Source organism: Tachysurus vachellii, chromosome 26 (assembly GCF_030014155.1).
Source record: "Tachysurus vachellii isolate PV-2020 chromosome 26, HZAU_Pvac_v1, whole genome shotgun sequence".
Lineage (NCBI taxonomy): Eukaryota > Metazoa > Chordata > Actinopteri > Siluriformes > Bagridae > Tachysurus > Tachysurus vachellii.
The window spans coordinates 7,490,833-7,510,659 of record NC_083485.1 but is presented as its reverse complement, the minus strand read 5'-3'; the positions used below and the strand labels follow the sequence as shown (position 1 = coordinate 7,510,659).

The 19,827-nt window shown below is 38.9% G+C and overlaps 1 protein-coding gene across 7 annotated transcripts in view; it reads right to left on the bottom strand.

The window, feature by feature from the left end:
• scai (suppressor of cancer cell invasion) overlaps positions 1-19,827 on the bottom strand; it is a 66,433-nt gene that overhangs the window by 15,114 nt on the left and 31,492 nt on the right. For 5 of the 7 annotated variants that reach the window (XM_060862964.1, XM_060862965.1, XM_060862966.1 and 2 more), the window contains 9 exons: positions 19,073-19,225; positions 17,840-17,980; positions 17,646-17,747; positions 13,453-13,531; positions 12,777-12,876; positions 12,555-12,636; positions 12,210-12,282; positions 8,906-9,079; positions 8,651-8,751 (listed from right to left, as the gene is read on the bottom strand). In XM_060862964.1, the coding sequence (XP_060718947.1) occupies positions 8,651-8,751; positions 8,906-9,079; positions 12,210-12,282; positions 12,555-12,636; positions 12,777-12,876; positions 13,453-13,531; positions 17,646-17,747; positions 17,840-17,980; positions 19,073-19,225 (1,005 nt within the window). Of the gene's footprint in view, positions 1-8,650; positions 8,752-8,905; positions 9,080-12,209; positions 12,283-12,554; positions 12,637-12,776; positions 12,877-13,452; positions 13,532-17,645; positions 17,772-17,839; positions 17,981-19,072; positions 19,226-19,827 lie in introns of all 7 variants that reach the window. The other 2 variants (XM_060862962.1, XM_060862963.1) reach the window with 2 other exon arrangements.

Below are 19,827 nucleotides of genomic sequence, written 5' to 3'. Positions count from 1 at the left end.
TACGGTTCTATGGGCTGCCATTGACTTCAATGACGGACGAAAGAATAATAATAATAATTAATAATAAATATAGCTGCAAGCAGTGATACCGGGGTCAAGCCGATCAGATGCGCTCAGAACATGTCGCTGATGAACCATACCAAGTTTCGTAGCTATATGGCATTGTATTGGTAAAATACTGAACTTGACGTGAAAATTCAAAATGTGTGTGTGTAAGTGTGTGTAGGTGTGTGTGTGTAAGTGAGTGTGTGTAAGTGTGAGTGTGTGTGTGAGTGTGTGTGTAAGTGTGAGTGTGTGTAAGTGTGAGTGTGTGTGTAATTGTGAGTGTGTGTAAGTGTGTGTGTAAATGTGTGTGTAAGTGTGTGTGTGTGTGTGTCTGTGTGCGTGTGTGTCTGTGTGAGTGTGTGTGTGTGTGTGAGTGCGTGTGTGTGTGTCTGTGTGAGTGTGTGAGTGTGAGTATGTGAGTGTGCGAGTGTGAGTATGTTTTCGATTGTGAGTAAGTGTGTGTGTGTAAATGTGTGTGTAAGTGTATGTGTGTGTGTGTGAGTGTGTGTGTCTGTGTGTGTGAGAGTGTGTGTGAGAGTGTGTGTGTGTGAGTGTCTGTGAGTGAGTGTGAGTGTGTGAGTCAGTGAAGGTGTTTGTGAGTATGTGAATGAGTGTGCGAGTGTGAGCAAGTGTGCGAGTGTGAGTGTGTGTAAGTGTGAGTGTGTGCGAGTGTGAGTGAGTGTGTAACTGTGAGTGTGTATGTGAGTGTGAGTGTGTATGTGAGTGTGCGAGTGAGTATGTGAGTGTGCGAGTGTGAGTAAGTGTGCGAGTGTGAATGAGTGTGTTTATGTGTGTGTGTGTGTAAATGTGTGTGTGTTCCTCGTATGTGAAAACATACTTGGCAATAAAGTGTGTGTGTGAGTGTGTCTGTGTGATTGTGAGTGTGTATGTGTGTGTGTCTGTGTGTCTGTGTGTGTGTGTGTGTCTGTGTGTGTGTCTGTAAATGTGTGTGTATGTGAGTATGTGTGTGAGTATGTGAGTGTGCGAGTGAGTATGTGAGTGTGCGAGTGTGGAAACTTGGTACGTTTCATCAGCGACATGTTCTGAGCGCATCTGATCGGCTTGACCCCGTGAGTGTGTGTGTGTGTGTGTGCGCGAGTGTGTGTATGTGTCTCTGTGCATCTGTGTGTGTGTGTGTGTGTGTGTGTGAGTGTGTGTGTGTGTGAGTGTGTGTGTCTGTGTGTGCGTGAGTGTGTGTGAGTGTGTGTAAATGTGTGTGTATGTGAGTGTGTGTGAGTATGTGAGCGTGCGAGTGTGTGTGTAAATGTGTGTGTAAGTGTGTGTGTTCCTCGTCTGTGTGAGTGTGTGTGTCTGTGTGTGTGTGAGTGTCTGTGTGTGTCTGTGTGTGTGTGAGAGGGTGTGTGTGTGAGTGTGTGTGTGAGTGTCTGTGTGTGTCTGTATGTACGTGTGTGAGTATGTGAATGTGCGAGTATGTGAGTGTGCGAGTGTGTGTGTGTGAGTGTCTGTGTGTCTGTGTGTGTGTCTGTGTGAGTGTGTGAGTGTGAGTGCGTGTGTGTGTGTCTGTGTGAGTGTGTGTTAGTGTGTGTGAGTGTGTGTGTGTCTGTGAGTGTGTGTGAGTGTGTCTGTGTGTGTCTGTGTGTGTGTGTCTGTGTGTCTGTGTGTGTGAGTGTGTGTGTAAATGTGTGTGTAAGTGTGTGTTCCTCGTATGTGTGTGTGTGTGAGTGTCTGTGTGTGTGAGAGGGTGTGTGTGTGTGAGTGTGAGAGCGTGTGTGTGTGTCTGTGTGTGTGTGAGAGGGTGCGTGTCTGTGTGTGTGTGAGAGGGTGTGTGTGTGTGTGAGTGTGTGTGTGTCTCTGTGCGTCTGTGTGTGTGTGAGTACGTGTGTGTGCATGTCTGTGTGAGTCTGTATGTGTGTGTGTGTGTGAGTGTGTGTGTGTGAGTGTGTGTGTCTGTGTGAGTGTGTGTGTGTGAGTGTCTGTGTGTGTCTGTGAGTGTGTGTGTGTGAGTGTGTGTGTGTGAGTATGTGAGTGTGCGAGTGTGAGTAAGTGTGTGTGTAAATGTGTGTAAATGTGTGTGTAAGTGTGTGTGTGTTCCTCATAAAGACCTTTCTGATTCTGGTTCTTATTCTGATTTTTGCCTAAATATTTTTGCCTAAAAGAATTTTGCCTAAACATACTTGGCAATAAAGACCTTTGTGATTCTGATTCTGATGTTGCAAGAATTTTGCCTCTAGGCCTTACGATTCAGCACAAAATTGGGTTTTTGGACTGTTGGTGGCGCTAGACGGTTTGAGCTAGACACACCAAAGTTGCTACAGTAACTTCTAAGACTGGCCTCTACATGTGTGCCAAATTTCATAACTTTCCTACATACGGTTCTATGGGCTGCCATTGACTTCAATGGCGGAAGACGGAAGAATAATAATAAGAAGAAGAAAACTAACGATAACAATAGGTGTCTACGCCCCTTCGGGGCTTGACCCCTAATAAATATAGCTGCAAGCAGCGATACCGGGGTCAAGCCGATCACATGCGCTCAGAACGTGTGAGTGTGTCTGTGAGTGATAATAATACATAGTGAGTGTATAATAATAATAATAAGAAGAAGAAGAAGAAGAAGAAGAAAACTAACGATAACAATAGGTGTCTATGCCCCTTCGGGGCTTGACCCCTAATAATAAGAAAACTAACGATAACAATAGGTGTCTATGCCCCTTCGGGGCTTGACCCCTAATAATAATAAGAAAACTAACGATAACAATAGGTGTCTACGCCCCTTCGGGGCTTGACCCCTAATTAAAGCTGCAAGCAGCATTTCCTGGGTTCAAGCGTTTAAGGCCTTTAGGGAGTTTAAGGCCTTAAAGGATTTTCACATACACCCGCAAGTGACCCGCAAGTTACAGAGGGTGGCACCCGCTCCTAACCTAGTGTCTCTAATACAGAAAAGCTTACCAACGTGTTGCACAATATATGTCATGTGAATTACTCACCTGTCCAGTTTTCCCTAAAATAAACAAAGATATATCCATAAAGCGAAGAAACACAAGCATCCAGATGCAGAACGAGTGACCCGCAAGTCACATACACAAAGTGACCGGCAAGTCACATACACAAAGTGACCCTCAAGTCACATACACAAAGTGACCCTCAAGTCACATACACAAAATAACTAAGAAACTGGGATACATGAACAGTCAACAACAATAGAGCCCTCTAATTTAAGCTGAATGTGCTTGGAGGAGAGCACTAATTCTAGAACACTGAGAGCACTGATTCTAGAGCTGTGTTTGGACTGTGATATCACACAGGATAATGAAGATTGACAGGAGATGTCCAATGGTAGGGATCTGAAAAGATCCCAATCCAGTCGAGACCAATCCAGTGCAGTAATATTCTCTGGAGTCTCAATGTCAATAACACCAACAGTCCAAAAACCAAATTTTGTGCTGACTTGTAAGGCAATCTTAATCAGAATCTTAAGAATTCGATTCTTTGCTGACTCGTAAGGCAAAGCTTTTTTTTTAAAAAGGGCTGTTTTTAGTGATTTTTCCATTATAGCGCCACCAAGTGGCCAATCGCCGCGGTTTTTGAACTGTGACCTCAGTTTGACCACTTTCACATGTGTTCCAAGTTTGGTGTTGATAGCTCATTTAGTTCTTGAGTTATTGGCATTTTAGTAAAACTGGCTCCTTACAGTCCAAACGTTTTGGGGCCCTTTAAGGACCCTGAATCATAATTTCGACTTTTTTTCGAAAATTATTGTCATTGAGACTCCAGAGAATATTACTGCACTGGATTGGTCTCGATCAGGCGAAAAACCTAGGACTAGTTCGCAAAAGTAGGTTTCAGAAAAAATGCGCTATGGCGAAAAAATTTTCATTGGGGTGAATGAAATCGGAGATATAAGTTTTTTAAGTCATTAGCCAAGGATTCCAATGATATAAAGCACTTGAGATTTGGACATACGGTTTAGGAGTTATGGGCACAAACGCATTGAGGGGCGCTGAAGCGCCCCAGATTGGCCGATTTCGCTGAGTCCTTGGCCCTGAGTAACTGTGACCAGTACTACCATCTGACCAAGTTTGAGCTCTCTAGGCCTTACGGTTTGGGCTGCACGATCGTTTCTAGGGCGGAATAATAATAATAATAATAATTAAAGCTGCAAGCAGCATTTCCCGGATTCAAGCGTTTAAGGCCTTTGGATTGACATGACAATATATGTCATGTCATGTTACATATGTCATGCTACAGAGGGTGCCACAACATGTGTCATGTGAAGTACTCACCCGTCCAGTTTTCCCTAAAATAAACAAAGTCATATCCATTAGAGATGAGCCGGATACTCGGCTGAAACGAGTATCCGGTACGGATAAAGCACTTCTGCCGAGTATGAGTATTATACGAGTAATACGAGTCAATATCTGTGCTCGGATTGTATGAAAATCATCATTGGCTAGCTGATTGTGTCAGCGTTCTGTGATAGGCTAGTCACAGCGCCCCTCCCCTACAGTGATAGGCTAGTCACAGCGCCCCTCCCCTACAGTGATAGGGTAGTCACAGCGCCCCTCCCCTACAGTGATAGGCTAGTCACAGCGCCCCTCCCCTACAGTGATAGGCTAGTCACAGCGCCCCTCCCCTACAGTGATAGGCTAGTCACAGCGCCCCTCCCCTACAGTGATAGGGTAGTCACAGCGCCCCTCCCCTACAGTGATAGGCTAGTCACAGCGCCCCTCCCCTACAGTGATAGGATAGTCACAGCGCCCCTCCCCTACAGTGATAAGCTAGTCACAGCGCCCCTCCCCTATACACATACAGATATATTGTGTTGCTGTGTCTCGCTCTGCTCACTCACAGTCACACACAGAACAGCTCTCTGTCTCTCCCTCAGTCACTCGGGTTCGTGGGTCTTTTCCGTTAACGTTTAGGGTTTCTTCAGCTTTTTACTTCGGGTTGTAACGTTAATAATACGTACTTACTAACCAGTAGAGTTCTGGTAAACGTGGGTTCGTTCAGACGTGGTGCTTGCTTGGTAGAATGCGACTCCCATTGCGTCTCTGCCTGTCGGAGATTTTTTTTCTTTTTTAAACCTTCAGCTGTCTCTAACCAGTAACCAGACACTGTGTGTCTGACACGTTTTTGCTATATTTCATAAAAACATAAAGGTTGTAAGCTAGTGTTATAAATATAACAAATAAATTATTACCGGTTAAAGCCCCGCCCATTTCAAGACAAGCCCCGCCTACTTCGAGTGGCCCCACCCACTATTTTGCTGTTCTAGGGGTTTAGGGGTTATGGGGACAAACACGTTTTGGGGCACTGAAGCGCCCCAAATTGTCCGATTCCACTGAGATTTTGGCCCTGTGACCAGTACTACCATCTGACCAAGTTTGAGCTCTCTAGGCCTTACGGTTTGGGCTGCACGACCGTTTCTAGGGCGGAATAATAATAATAATAATAATAATAATAATAATAATAATAATAATAATAATATAATAAAAATCCTAACAAAAACAATAGGTTTCCAGCGCTTCGAGCTTGAACCCTAATAATAATAATAATAATAATAATAATAATAATAAAAATCCTAACAAAAACAATAGGTTTCCAGCGCTTCGTGCTTGAACCCTAATAATAATAATAATAATAATAAAAATCCTAACAAAAACAATAGGTTTCCAGCGCTTCGTGCTTGAACCCTAATAATAATAATAATAATAATAATAATAATAATAATAATAATAATAATAATATAATAAAAATCCTAACAAAAACAATAGGTTTCCAGTGCTTCGCGCTTGAACCCTAATAATAATAATAATAATAATAATAATAATAAAAATCCTAACAAAAACAATAGGTTTCCAGCGCTTCGCGCTTGAACCCTAATAATAATAATAATAATAATAATATAATAAAAATCCTAACAAAAACAATAGGTTTCCGGCGCTTCGCGCTTGAACACTAATAATAATAATAATAATAATAATAATAATAATAAAAATCCTAACAAAAACAATAGGTTTCCAGCGCTTCGCGCTTGAACCCTAATAATAATAATAATAATAATAATAATAATAAAAATCCTAACAAAAACAATAGGTTTCCAGTGCTTCATGCTTGAACCCTAATAATAATAATAATAATAAAAATCCTTACAAAAACAATAGGTTTCCAGCGCTTCGTGCTTGAACCCTAATAATAATAATAATAATAATAATAATAATATAATAAAAATCCTAACAAAAACAATAGGTTTCCAGCGCTTCGCGCTTGAACCCTAATAATAATAATAATAATAATAATAATAATAATAATAATAATAAAAATCCTAACAAAAACAATAGGTTTCCAGCACTTCGCGCTTGAACCCTAATAATAATAATAATAATAAAAATCCTAACAAAAACAATAGGTTTCCAGCGCTTCGCGCTTGAACCCTAATAATAATAATAATAATAAGAAGAAGAAGAAGAAGAAGAAGAAGAAGAAGAAAACTAATGATAACAATAGGTGTCTACACCCCTTCGGGGCTTGACCCCTAATTAAGTTTAAGTATTGTGCATTATTTTTCAAATTTCTTTTATTATGGAATCGGAATCAGAACCGGGAATCGTAAGGCAGAACTTAAGGTTGTGTCTCCTTGATGGTACTGCTTGATTTAGTGGAGCTTTTGACACCACTGTTCAAATTGTACTGTACTTGTTCAACACTGTTCAAATTGTACACCACTGTACTTGATAGGTTAGAAAACAATGTCGGAGCTAAGGGAACAGCATGCTCAGGTCTTAATTTAATTGATTGTTATCAGTTTAAATGATTTATCTAAGCTTACAAAGTTTGGTGTTCTGCAAGGTTCTGTTTTTGGCCTGCTTATTTCACTCCTTATGCATGCTACCTCTGGGTAAAATAAATAAAAATAAATAAGTATGCTATGCTGTTGAGATGCACGAGTTTAATAAAGTTGAGAAATGAGTAAATTAGACAGTATACATTAGACAGTAGTGCATGAATTACTTTCAGCCAGATTACTTGGTAAATCTGGAGTACTGAATTTGGCAAGACATTAGATCAGATTATAAAGTCTCTGGTTACACTCAGTTTACATTGTGCTTCACCATTACATGCTAATATTCTCTCTCTCTCTATCTCTCTCTCTCGCTCTCTCTACCAGTGTCCTGACCACTTTTGCTCACCATACCAGCCTGATCTATTCTAATGCCCTTCTTCTATCTCATCATTTGAACATGTAAATGGCTGTGGAATTGCAATTGCCACAGTCAGTTTTGGTCTCAAGTTTTCATTATTAAACATTTGATAACATCAAAAGAAAGTACTTCTAAAACTATTAGCAATTCAGAAATTTAGCTAATGCTCATATTACTAATTTGCTCAAAAGCTACTGGTTACACAACTGCATTTTTGACTATATAATTAACACTAAAAGAAAGGAAATTATTCATAAACACATTATACAGTGTCACCCAAATGAACCATTATTAAAAGTGCTATGCAAACTGAATTGAATTGAATTACAAATTAATAGCTACATTACAGTGCACTTCAGTCAACAGATCTCAGCCAAATTGAACCTACAGTATGTGAGATTTTGGTTCAGTGGGTTAGACAGCACTGACCACAACCATACAAACAAAGATCGGCCATAAACTTATTGTGCCACCAGAACAACTCTGACCTATTGAAGCATGGACACCATAAGACCTCTGAAGGAATGCCATGTTATCTGGCATCAAGACATGAGCAACAAATCCTTTTAGTTCTGTAAATTATGGGGATGCTAGTCTTAGTCATAACACACACACACAGCCATCACAGATGGTCTTACTCAGACCCCATTTTTCCTGCTTCCAACACAACAATGTTGAGAATTGATTGTTCACTTGCTGCCTAATATATCTCTTTAGCTATTCTGGTGGCACAAAATGGACCTACTAAAGGGGCTTTATTGTTATGGCTAATCAGAGTATGTATGCATATAAAATTTATATTACATACATTTGGATGGACCTGAAGTAACATAGCAGCACTTGTCACTTACAGTATCACTGTCAGCTAATTTCACAACTCATGGAAGCTAATTTCACAACTCATGAAGTACACATTGTCTCACTTTATAAATAAAAGTTGCCAAAACAGAGCAATTTGGTTTGATTCATTAGATATTTGGTTTAGTCTGGTATGGCACCCGACAGGGTAGGTGTAGGGCTTAAAATGTAGTTGTAAATTTATTCTATTCATTACACACAGAAATACAGCTAAGGAAAAATGTCTTTGAAAATGTCTTTGCATGCAGAACCAAAATCACTAAAACTAGACTAAAAAAACATTTTGCATATTAGGCAGCATTTATATTTTGTGGTCCAAATATACCTAAAATATAGCATTTCTATGATTTTACAGCACAAGATCAAATGAAACAAAAGAACAGCTTGAAGCTACAGATAAATGCTTAACACAGCCCATAACCATGCTATTTTTGTTCACTTTCTTAGAGTAAGGCCACACCGTTCAAATGTTGTTTATTCTTACTTGCTGACTCTGTTTTGAATCTAGGTAAATGAATCTAAGTAGTATATGAAAAAGCAGAAAGTGTGTTCACATGGATATCCAATATCAAGTGCTGTCTCACCCGGAAAAGCTTGTGTAGTCGGAGAGTGGCACAGCAGAAAACAAACCTAATCATCAGTAGCCTCAAAAACTCATCACCGTAGAACTGCAAAAAAGCCTGATCTGGGATGAAAACAAAATAAGACATTAATTCATGCCCCCATTCTTGCATTTATCCACTTGCTTGATGAACTTGTTCTAGGTTATATTCCAGTTTAATACATAAAATACATAGCAATTTGATAAGAAAATAGCAAGGCTAATGGTCTGTGGTTACCAATGGTTCGGGAGCTGGTGAGCATCTGACCGATGTCGTGAGAAACTTTGCGCACAAACTCTTGGGCCTTGTCCCATAAACCCTGCCGCATACTGGTCAGCCCACAGACAGACAGAAAGCCCATTAAGGGATTGTAGAGAAAAAGAGTGAAGAGACTCCCATGCTGAGACTGGTCTAAAATGAAAACAAGAACAATAGGTGCACAAGTTTTTTTAATTCTGAAACCACAATGTCAAGATAATAATGAAGATTAAGTCTTCATCCTTAGAGATACAGTCAGATAAAAAAAATCTAATTTACACTATTTGAAATGTATCCCAAATGACATCAATAATGTTTTATGTTTCCTTTGAATTGAATCATATAACTTATAGTACAAGTAATGTCTCAAAAGCCAAATCCTTTAGCTATGGTCTAAAATGCAGACAAGAACATTAGCTGCATAAGTAGCTCTTTATAAGTAGCAAGAAGAACCTGTTTTTACAAATTTAAGTTTACAGCACAACTACAGCGTATTCGGTATTTCTGTCGCAAATGCCATCTTTACACTGCTTACTCACAAACCATTTGGTGGGTGAGTTTCATATATTTCAAATTCCTTTAAATAATGGATATACTAATGCTCAATGCTCATATTCAAAGTTTGTGATATATTTGTAGAATCAAACACTGATTTTCAGGATCACAGTTTTTGAGATCTTTATCCCAGGCCTTCTAGGCACTGTTGTATTTATATAGAGACAGTTATATTTATATAGAGACAGATTACTAATTCTTAAGTAATACTGATACTTTTACTAAAACTTAATATAATTAATTGTACTTTTACAATTTTTATTTGTAAATAAAATATGTAATTTATTGTTTTATTTTTTCATATTATACGAGCTATTTAGTGTTGATTTAGTCACATACAATAGAATCCCAATTAAGTCTGTTTCAGTTTAGTTTGTAATAGTGACTTGCTGTGATTTTTGTGGCTGGTGAAGCACTGACACTTTCATAGTTACATTTACAAGTATATGAATTCATTAGAGTAGCTTAAACACACCATTCAAATGGAAGATTGCACATTGACTAATGGCTATTTATTACTTCCTGTTTTGAGTGGGAGTGCAGTTTTCTTCCATTTTTGCTGTCAGAGCAAAAAATAAAGTAAGCAGATTGCTGCAGCACATTTAACTTTAGATATTTTAGCTAGCTTATCTATGAAGAGCAACAGCAGAACAAGAATAAGCCCATGGGCTCATGCACACCCCCTTTAGTGAGGCAGAGATACTAGTTTTCTAGTTTTCAGAGCAGTTTTATGTGAGATCAGAGTCATGGATAAATGTAAGATTTTGTTTAATTAAGCATTATATGTTTCTTTCTTTTTTTATTTTACTTGGTAATCCCCATACTGTATATTAGTTATATATACAGTTATATTTAGGGCCTGAGCACCGAATGGTGCGAAGCCCTATTGTTTTTGCTCGGGTTTATTATTTATTTAGTAGGGCCTGAGCACCGAATGGTGCAAAGCCCTATTGTTTTTGCTCGGGAGTATTTATTTATTTTTTTTATATTTTTTTTTTCCCACACATTGGCCAATTGGGGTCCCTTAACATGCTCGAAAACTCTTGAAATTTGGCACACACGTCAGAGTCGTGTGACGCCAGGCTCAGGCAAAGGATGAAATATGGGCGTGGCAGGGGGGCTCTGTAGCGCCCCCTGTAATGCAAAAACAAACTTTGGTGCACAGATCGGGCAATTATGTACGCACATGTACAAGAGTTGGTACGCATATAGATCTCATCGACCTGAACAACTTTCGCGCTCTAAACTATGAGCTCCACTCAACAGAAAGTCGGCCATTTTGGATTGTTTTATAAGTGCATGCGGTGAACTTTTAAATACTCCTCCTAGGGAATTCATGCGATTGACATCAAACATGATGCCGAGACACTGCACTTGCTAAATTGCGAAGGGATTTTTGATATCTCGAACGGTGCTGCCATGGCGAGGCGACGAAGTTATGGCGAATTCAGAGAAACAGGAAGTGTCTTCTATCTAAAGCAAAAAATGTCTTGTTGGGATGACACGCGGTGTGTATGTTCGGCCAAGGATTCCGATCGCATCGATGTACCTATTGTGAATCTCGGACATAGCGCCACCAACAGGTGCCAGGAAGTGTGTCAGTCACAACAGTTGCATGTGGTGAACTTTTAAATACTCCTCCTAGGACATTCATGCGATTGACACCAAAAGTGGTCAACATAATGAGGAGAAATTGCACTTGCTAAATTGCGAAGGGATTTTTGATATCTTGAATGGTGCTGCCATGGCGAGGCGACTAAGTTATGGCGAATTCAGAGAATCAGGACGTGTCTTCTATCTAAGGCAAAAAATGTCTTATTGTGATGACACGCGGTGTGTATGTTCGGCCAAGGATTCCGATCGCATCGATGTGCTTATTGTGAGTCCCGGGTATAGAGCCACCAACAGGCCCCAGGAAGTGTGTCAGTCAGGTGGATTTTTTTGACAGCTGCATGTGGTAAACTTTTAAATACTCCTCCTAGGGGATTCATGCAACTGAGACCAGACTTGGCTACCATGACGCAGAGATATTGGAGATGCAAAATTGCGAACGGATTTTTGATATCTCAAACACTGTTGCCATGGCATCGTGTCAAAGTTTACTTTTATTTCAGGCATATTTAAGGCTTTTGGCGTGCTTACATTAACTTGAAATTTGACACATACATCACATTTGTCTGCTGTTAACTGTGGACAAAAAGGTCAGACAAAGGTGTGTCTCTTAAGTGGCTCACTAGCACCCCCGTTTTCTAAAATGTGGGGTTTCATTTACCTACAGTCCCCAAATGGGTCAGTAACAACATAAAATAGTCCACTGATATTTACCCACTTGATGCACTTGCCCACCGTGCATTGTTTTCTGGGAGGCACCATATAGCGATTAAAAAACGTGCGAGGGCCCGCCATCGCTGCTTGCAGCTATATTTAATAGTGTAATTAATTAAGAACATCAGCAAGTCTGTGAGACTACTGAAGAAACTGATTTTGAGGCATTAGTGAAAAATATGGCACCAGGCATACCTTGGCTGATTACATACATGTGGGGAAAGCGGTAAATTAGATTTTAGATCTTTCACTTAAGCAGTTCTTAATGTTTATTTAGAAGTAAAGTTTCAAAATACATTGCTTGTTTAACATATGATGCATAACCACTATTAAAGAACAACACAACATCTGCAGTACTAATAAGACACATAATAAAAAATAATAACAATAAAAGAAGCAGAACCTTGCATGTTCTTTGGATACACGGTAGGGGACAGTAGGCATACCAAAGGCTGGCCAAACAGATTACAGAAATTCTACAAACACAGACAAAGAAAGATGACATATTAAAACCTGTTTAATAATATTAAAAAAGAAATATTTTTAAAACATTTTTAAATTTTTAAGTGGCCACATGAAGGTCCTCTTCTGCAGCTGTTTGTATAAATATCCATAAATATAACAATTAAAATAAAATATAACCGCCATAATCCCTAAAAATTGTTTTGAAATTAAACTGTAGATCACCTGTTTAAATTAACTATGTAAGCGATTGCCCTTGTGTGTGTATTAATAAAATTAAATTTACCTTGTAGGCCATGCTGTTGGATGAGTCCACAATAATAAACAAGGGCTTCCTGGTAAAGGGGTACAGGTCTCCAGGGTGAAGGCTAATGTTTGTGTATATATATGTATATGAAAAAAATAGCATTACAGCATAAAAAATGTTAAACATTTTTGCTGTTTCCCAGCAAAAATATGTGCTAAGGATTTCATGTTGTGTAACCAGTGATTAAGTGGGACTGTTTACCAGTGCATCTCTTTCTGTGCCTGGTTTCTCTTTTGCACTGCCTCGCCATTTACTACATCACGATTTGTGTTGGTTAAAACTCCTCCAAAGTCATAGGGTCCTGAGAAGATCACAAAGAGTACAGATATTAATACAACTTTCAGCCTAAATCTTATTCCTGTGGCTCATGAGACCTTCATTTCAGAGAAACATTTTAGGAGTTTTTTGTGTCACAAAAAGGGATTAGTCTCTGAAGAGTTTAAGACTCTGACCTCATTAATAGGCTAGAACAGCAAAATACTTCATAACATTGTCTAGTGAGGGAGGTATGGTGTGTTTGTGGTGTGGCTGACTGGCTAGCTAGACAGAGCAGTTAACACATTAAAGGCACGGTGCACAATGTTTCAAAAATGCTTCAGAAAACTGAGTCGGGCCGACTAACAAAACAAACGTGAAGCCAATTAGCAGAAAGGGGTGTGTCTTCTCAATATGCGGCGGAGAGAGCGTTCAGTGCACATGTCTGACATTAACCTCATGAGCTGTCTGCATTACTGGGTTACAGAGAAACATTACTCCATTTACTTTGTGTCTTACTATGAAGTTAGAATGTGTGAAACAGTGAAATTATTCCAAAATAAAGGGCTATTTAGAGACAGCAACAAACACAACATTGGGGAAAAAAGTTGAGTGAACATGCCTTCATATTCCACGCGTCCAGTGGGAAAGACCCCAGTAGCTGACAGATATACCAGGAGAACACTATTGGCAGGTAGCTCCTGTTAAATAAATAAACAATTACCACGTTAGTGTCAGGACTCAGCCCGGACTTTTGGCCATGTACGTTTGTTCCGTGTCACGTGTCTGCCCCGCCTTTTTCCCTATTGTTAATTATGTCTACTGTATTTAACCGTGCCGCGTTTCCGATTGTCAGTGTATGCGTCAGTGTAATTGTCAATGTAATGTCAGTGTATCCTCGTCCTTTGTCCTGTTTAGTTTTCATCTTTGTTCCTGTTTATGTTTATTATTATTTATTAAACCCTATTTATTTGAAGCTATCCTGTATCTGGGTCTGTCTTCCTCCTCCCGGTGTGACAGAATGATTCCGTGCAAACTTGGACCCAGCAGGATAGCTTCCAGCCTGGACCGCTTATTAGGAGCATTTTATTCGGTGAGGGACGCCTCTCCACTTCCAGTTCCGTCCGGGGAGGAGGTTGCCTCACTTCTGTTCAGAGGAGGATGTCACCATCCCATTTTTTTCTTTTTTTTTTTGGGTGCCCTGCGTCGCTCCATTTCTGGTTCCGTGCGAGGAGGACGTTGCCTCACTTTATCCGCAGGGGGGTTTCAGGCCCGTGGCGGAGGATCTTTCCCGCCCTCTCTCCCTCCTGTTCTGGTCATCAAGACGTGAGTCTGGCCGCGGTGCATCCAGGGTTGTGCTCGGCCCTTCAGCTCGGCTGTGGAAGTTGCTCGGCCCTTCAGCTTGGCTGTGGACATCGCTCGGCCCTCTCTAGCTGCGCCGCTGTGTGCCTTGCTCCCCCCCCACCTGTCTCGCCGTGTGCATTGCTCCCCCCCACCTGCCTCACCATGTGCCTTGCTGCCCCCATCTGCCTCGCCAATTGCCTTTCTCCCCCCTCCTCGACCTCGTCGGGATTGTCATTAAGACGGGTTTGGCGCTTCTGGAGCCGCGCCTTAAGGCGGGGTACTGTTAGGACTCAGCCTGGACTTCTGGCCATGTGCATTTGTGTATGTTCTGTGTCACATGTCTGCCCTGCCTTTGTTTACTCCTCCCCTTCTCTACACACCTGTGTTTTGTTAATTATGTCTATTTAACCATGCCGCTTTGCCGATGGCAGCGTGGAATCATCGTCAGTGTATTCGTCAGTGTAACGTCAGTGTATTGTCAGTGTATGCGTCAGTGTAATTGTCAATGTAACATCAGTGTATCCTCGTCTTTGTTCCTGTTTATGTATTTAAGTTAGTAAACCCTGTTCATTTGAAGGTATCCTGCATATGGGTCTGTCTTCCTCCTCCTGGTTGTGACAATTAGCAAAAGAACAAAACTACAAATAAATAAACACCCAAATATCTAAAAATATATATTTCAGGTCCTGACAGCTTTTGCAATCACACAATGTTTATGCTTTTCCTTCACCTTACTTGAGCCAGAAGAAATAAAAAATGGAGTCATGGGCCCTAAAGCTCCTAACTTTTAATTAAATTAAATTCAATTTATTTTTATAGCACTTTTCACAATTCACATTGTTTCGAAGCAGCTCTATATATATACTATATATATCTCTCTACTATATATAACAATTTTCCCTAATGAGCAAGCTGGAGGCAATAGTGTCAAGGAAAAATGTCAGCAGGAGAGGATATGAGGAAGAAACCTTGAGAACAATTCTCATGACAAGGAACCCATCCTCATTTGGGTGATAATTTACAATAAATAATTTCCATGTAAATAATGTCCTTTCTACAACAGTTTGTAGAACAACATGCTGAGTCACAGGATGTCTATGCAGATCTAGCCCCAGCAGAGTGCACATCAGGTGAAAAGGCTCCAACCAGGGGGAGGGCATCAGGATTGATGAAGAACATTTTACAATTTTTAAATATATTTTATATACAATTTTTAAATATTCCTCAACAAAAATCAGCTGAAGCTGGCACTGTTTTGACCTTCCATCATTGAGGTGATATGAACACATACTGTAGCGTAACATGCTAGTGTAGCACTACTGAACTCTGGTAGTATAAAATTTTAGACTCATTATTATTCAATGTATTTAACCACTAACTCAGTTAAATGTTTCAAATTCAAATAATAAAAAAGAAATTTAGCAAAAGTTAGCACTTCCAACTCTGTTTCACAGTTGGTATAAGGTTCTTTTGCTTAAATGCTGTATTTGGTTTACATGGTAAACATGCTCATGTTATGGTGTCCAAATAATTCAATTTTATACTCATTTGTCTAATTCACATTATTCCAGATGTCTTTGCCTTTATCTGTTTATATCTGATTGTAGATTCATGTACTTTGACATCAACTGTAGTAAGAGCTTGCTTTAGATCTTGTGATGATATTTTTGGGATTTTGGAGATTCTTTAAGCACCTTGCAGTCTGCTCTTGGGGTAAATATGCATGGACTGCCTGACCTAGCCATGTTGGCAGTTGATTTAAATGTTCTCCACATGATTCTCCACATCCAAATGATTTTCTGGGCAGTGGAATGGCTGATTACAAATTCTTTTGAGATCTTTTTATATCCCTTACCAGACTCATAAGCATCAACAATCTGCTTTCTGAAGGCCTCAGAGAGCCCTTTGGATCTCACCATGGTGATATTTGACTTCAATAATTAAGAGCGAGCCAAACTAAATATCCGAGGTTTAATTAGGGCAAGCCTTCTTCAAAATGCTCTGTAACAATGTTCTAATAATTCGCAATTTATGTGATACACCTAGGTAAATTTATACATTTTAAATACAAATAAATGTGGCTGTGTCCTTACATTTTCCCTCACAAGAAATTAGATATATTTTTTAATTACATTTTACAGATTATTTAATTCATTGGTTTTATTTGTTTAGTTATCTTACTTCAATTTTCCTATATTGTTAAAATGAAGATAAAATGCCCATATGTTTTACCATTTAAAAAAAAATAAAAAATACTCAATACTCAGGACTAACTTTGGCAGCAATTATAGCCTTGAATTTTTTTCTTAGAAAGACCATTGAAGCTTTAAACAGCTGGATATTGACAATTACTCCCATTTCATACTCTCAAATTCAATCACACTGAATGGAGAACACCTGTGAACTGTCTCTCCAAAAATGTTCTATTCTGTTTAAGTCCGTGGTTTGACTGGGTCACACAAGTACCCAAACCAACCCCGGACTTAAACACAATAATTCAGAGATATGTCCTAAAGTAAGTGAGCTTTAGAATAAAGAAAAAGTATGATCATGGTGACTTCAACTGTGGCATGATTGTTAGAGCTGGTTTGAGTATATCACAATGTGCTGATCTAAAATGTTTCATGCATAACACTTTGCACATTAAACAGTCTGTGAGAGAAAAGTTTGCAGGCTAAAAAAATTTAAATGACTGGTTTGAGCTGACAAGAAGTCTGTAGTAACTCAAACATAATTTATAATCTTAGTCAGCAGAAACACATCTCACACAGTGCAAACCACATCAGAAGTTGAGGTGGATGGGCTACAACAGCAGAAAATAACATCAAGCTGCACTTTTCACAGTCCATATTTAAACAAAGATTAGCGGTGGCATGATTAAAGTGGTGACCTATATTAGGTGATAAACAAAAAACTAATAAGGACAGCCTTTCATGTGTAAATAATACACTAGGAGTCTTAAAAGGTAAAACAAGATTGCAGAGATCTACAAAGATCTACAAAGTTCCTAAGAATTAATGACTTAGATACTGGTCTGACAAGCACTCTGAAATGTAGGGCATTTCTCCCTCCCTCTCCTTCTCTCTCTCTCTCTCTCTCTCTCTCTCTCTCTCTCTCTCTCTCTCTCTCTCTCTCTCTCAGATGTATGCCTTTCTATATAAATCCAGTCAACTAAATTTACCACTAATTCACTTCAGTCAAGTTCTTGAGACATCTTATTAAAATCACAGAACACATTACATTTTAGCACAATGTAGAGTGCTTTTGCTTTGTTTGTGCTTCATAATTGTGGAATAGTATGTGTTGATTCATTAATTAATGACAAAGACAATTAACTCTATTGTTAAACACAAAATGTGCAAAACCTAATGAAATTAGATTTGTAAACATTTGATTGGGTTGTTTATGTATGCAGCAACTATAAGAGGCAGCAACAAACAAAGGTGATGTGTAAAAGAAATGTGTGCTGACCTTAAAAGAGGCAGAAAGGAAGGTGTATAGTTGGCTGAATGTGGGTTTATATAGAAGATATTTGTGGGGGTTCTCCCGTTTTGCTGGCTTTTCGTTGGGCTCCTGGAAAAAGAGAGAGATGAAACCCTAAGAGAGTGAGAGAGGGTGAAACTGATGAAAGGGAGAGGAAAAAGAGACGAAAAAGAACACTCAACGGTGAGAGAGATGGGGAGAGTGCAAGAGTCTTCTCTTACAAGTGTCCCTGGTTTGGTGGTTTGGGTGGCAAGATTCACTGGTTCTCGTTCGAGGGCCTGGAGCATGCGAAACATGTCGATGGTCAACTCGCTGAACTTCACCTGAGCAAAGAGATTTTTAAGTTCATGTTGCTTGTGTTTATAAACTAAATTGCTTGTGTTTAAGCTGCTGAATGCAAGATTTAGAATTCAGATTCAGTTATGATTTTGCAATTTGCAGAAGCCTGAATTAATCTTACAGCTGTACATGATACACATTCAGAGAAAAATAAAGGTTGCACAATGTGCACTATGTAGTGATAATGAAATATTTAAAAACACACACACACAATAAAATTAAAATAACAACTACTACACTTAAAACTATAAAACCCAAATCCAAATATTTTTCCTTTAGGAGCATAATACAAACCATATGTCATCAGCACTGTAAAGAAAAATTTAACTACTATCCCTCAACAGCAGCTGATGCAAATTAATTTATTTAACATGACATTTTTCTCTGATAAGTCAGACACATGAGGCCAGCTTGCTAGCGAGTTAACAGCTTGTATAGTCAAATACCGCATAGTTCAGCATTAGCAGGTAAAAAAAAAAAGACTTTGACTTGCATCAAAGTCCAAAAATACTTGAAAATATCTTTTGGCATTAAAAATATGAAGTACTGTGACTGACCGCAGACAAGAGTTATGTCATGGTCATGTCTTTCCCACACAGGTCTTCTTAACAGAGAAATAATAATAACAATAAAGGCATGATCGCAACAAATAGCAGCAATAATTCACATTACTTTTGTTAGTTTACTAATTTATAAGCAATTGTTTGTAATTCAGATCAGAAGTCTCACACAAAAAGAGGAAGAACACACCATTAGTTATTTCCATGTGAATAAGATGGATCACCACATTTTATTAAGAACACTTCTAACTAATTACTGTATAAATCACTGCAGCTGCTTCATAGAATTATAGGGCTTTGGACTATTCCTTGAACACACTTCCACAACAGAAAAATTATTGTTCTTAATTTTCAATAAATAAGTTTCAAACTTAAGGAAGGCCCACATTTGGGTGTGATGGTCAGGCTTCCACATACTTTTGGCAATACAGTGTAACCACTAAAACAACAGGAAATTTTTCGCAGATTGCTTGAACATCTTTTAATGTTTAAGATGTTTCAGTCCCTATAGTGTACCTGGCTGTTGCAGTTGCCGACAATGAGGGCATCAGCCAATGTCAGTTGCCCAACCACCATGCCTGGTTCAAGCTGGGGAACACCCCCTTCCTGCAATCGACTAGACTTGATCACCACTGCATTGTCGTCATTCAGAATTATGACTGGATCTGCCTTAAGAACCAGGAAAAACCTCATTAGCCAAGAAGACAATCAAAACAAATAACAGAACTAATATCTTTCAATCAGAAAATCATAGTAACTGAATTTATTATATATTTTCCCCATACTAGGCCAAGATTTACATTTTCCATTTACAGTCTTAGGAAAAAGAAATTATACCCTCCTTTAATTCCCTGTTTTTATTTACCAGCATCTAAATAGTAAATGTGTGGGCCTCACCAACAAACAAATAAACTTGGTTGACAACAAAAAGCAACAGATATAAAAATGTAGTAATCTTTCCAAAAAGGAAAAAAAAAAAACCAGGTTGGAAAAAACACATTTCTACTTCCACATCCACTAAGAGAATAAGTAGTTACCAGGTGTTACTAATAAAATACAAATTGTTTAAAGATTGGTTAAAGATAAAAATTAATCATCAAAAGAATGGCTGCTTCTATAAAAGCAGGACCTTTAACAGTTTGGTGTTCTGGGGCACTAAGGTGTATCAAAAGAGGATATCAGCAGTGTCCTCAGATAAACAATTGCTACTGCTTATCAATCTGGGACAGATTATAAGGCCATCTCCAAATAATTTGAAATGCAAAATTCTA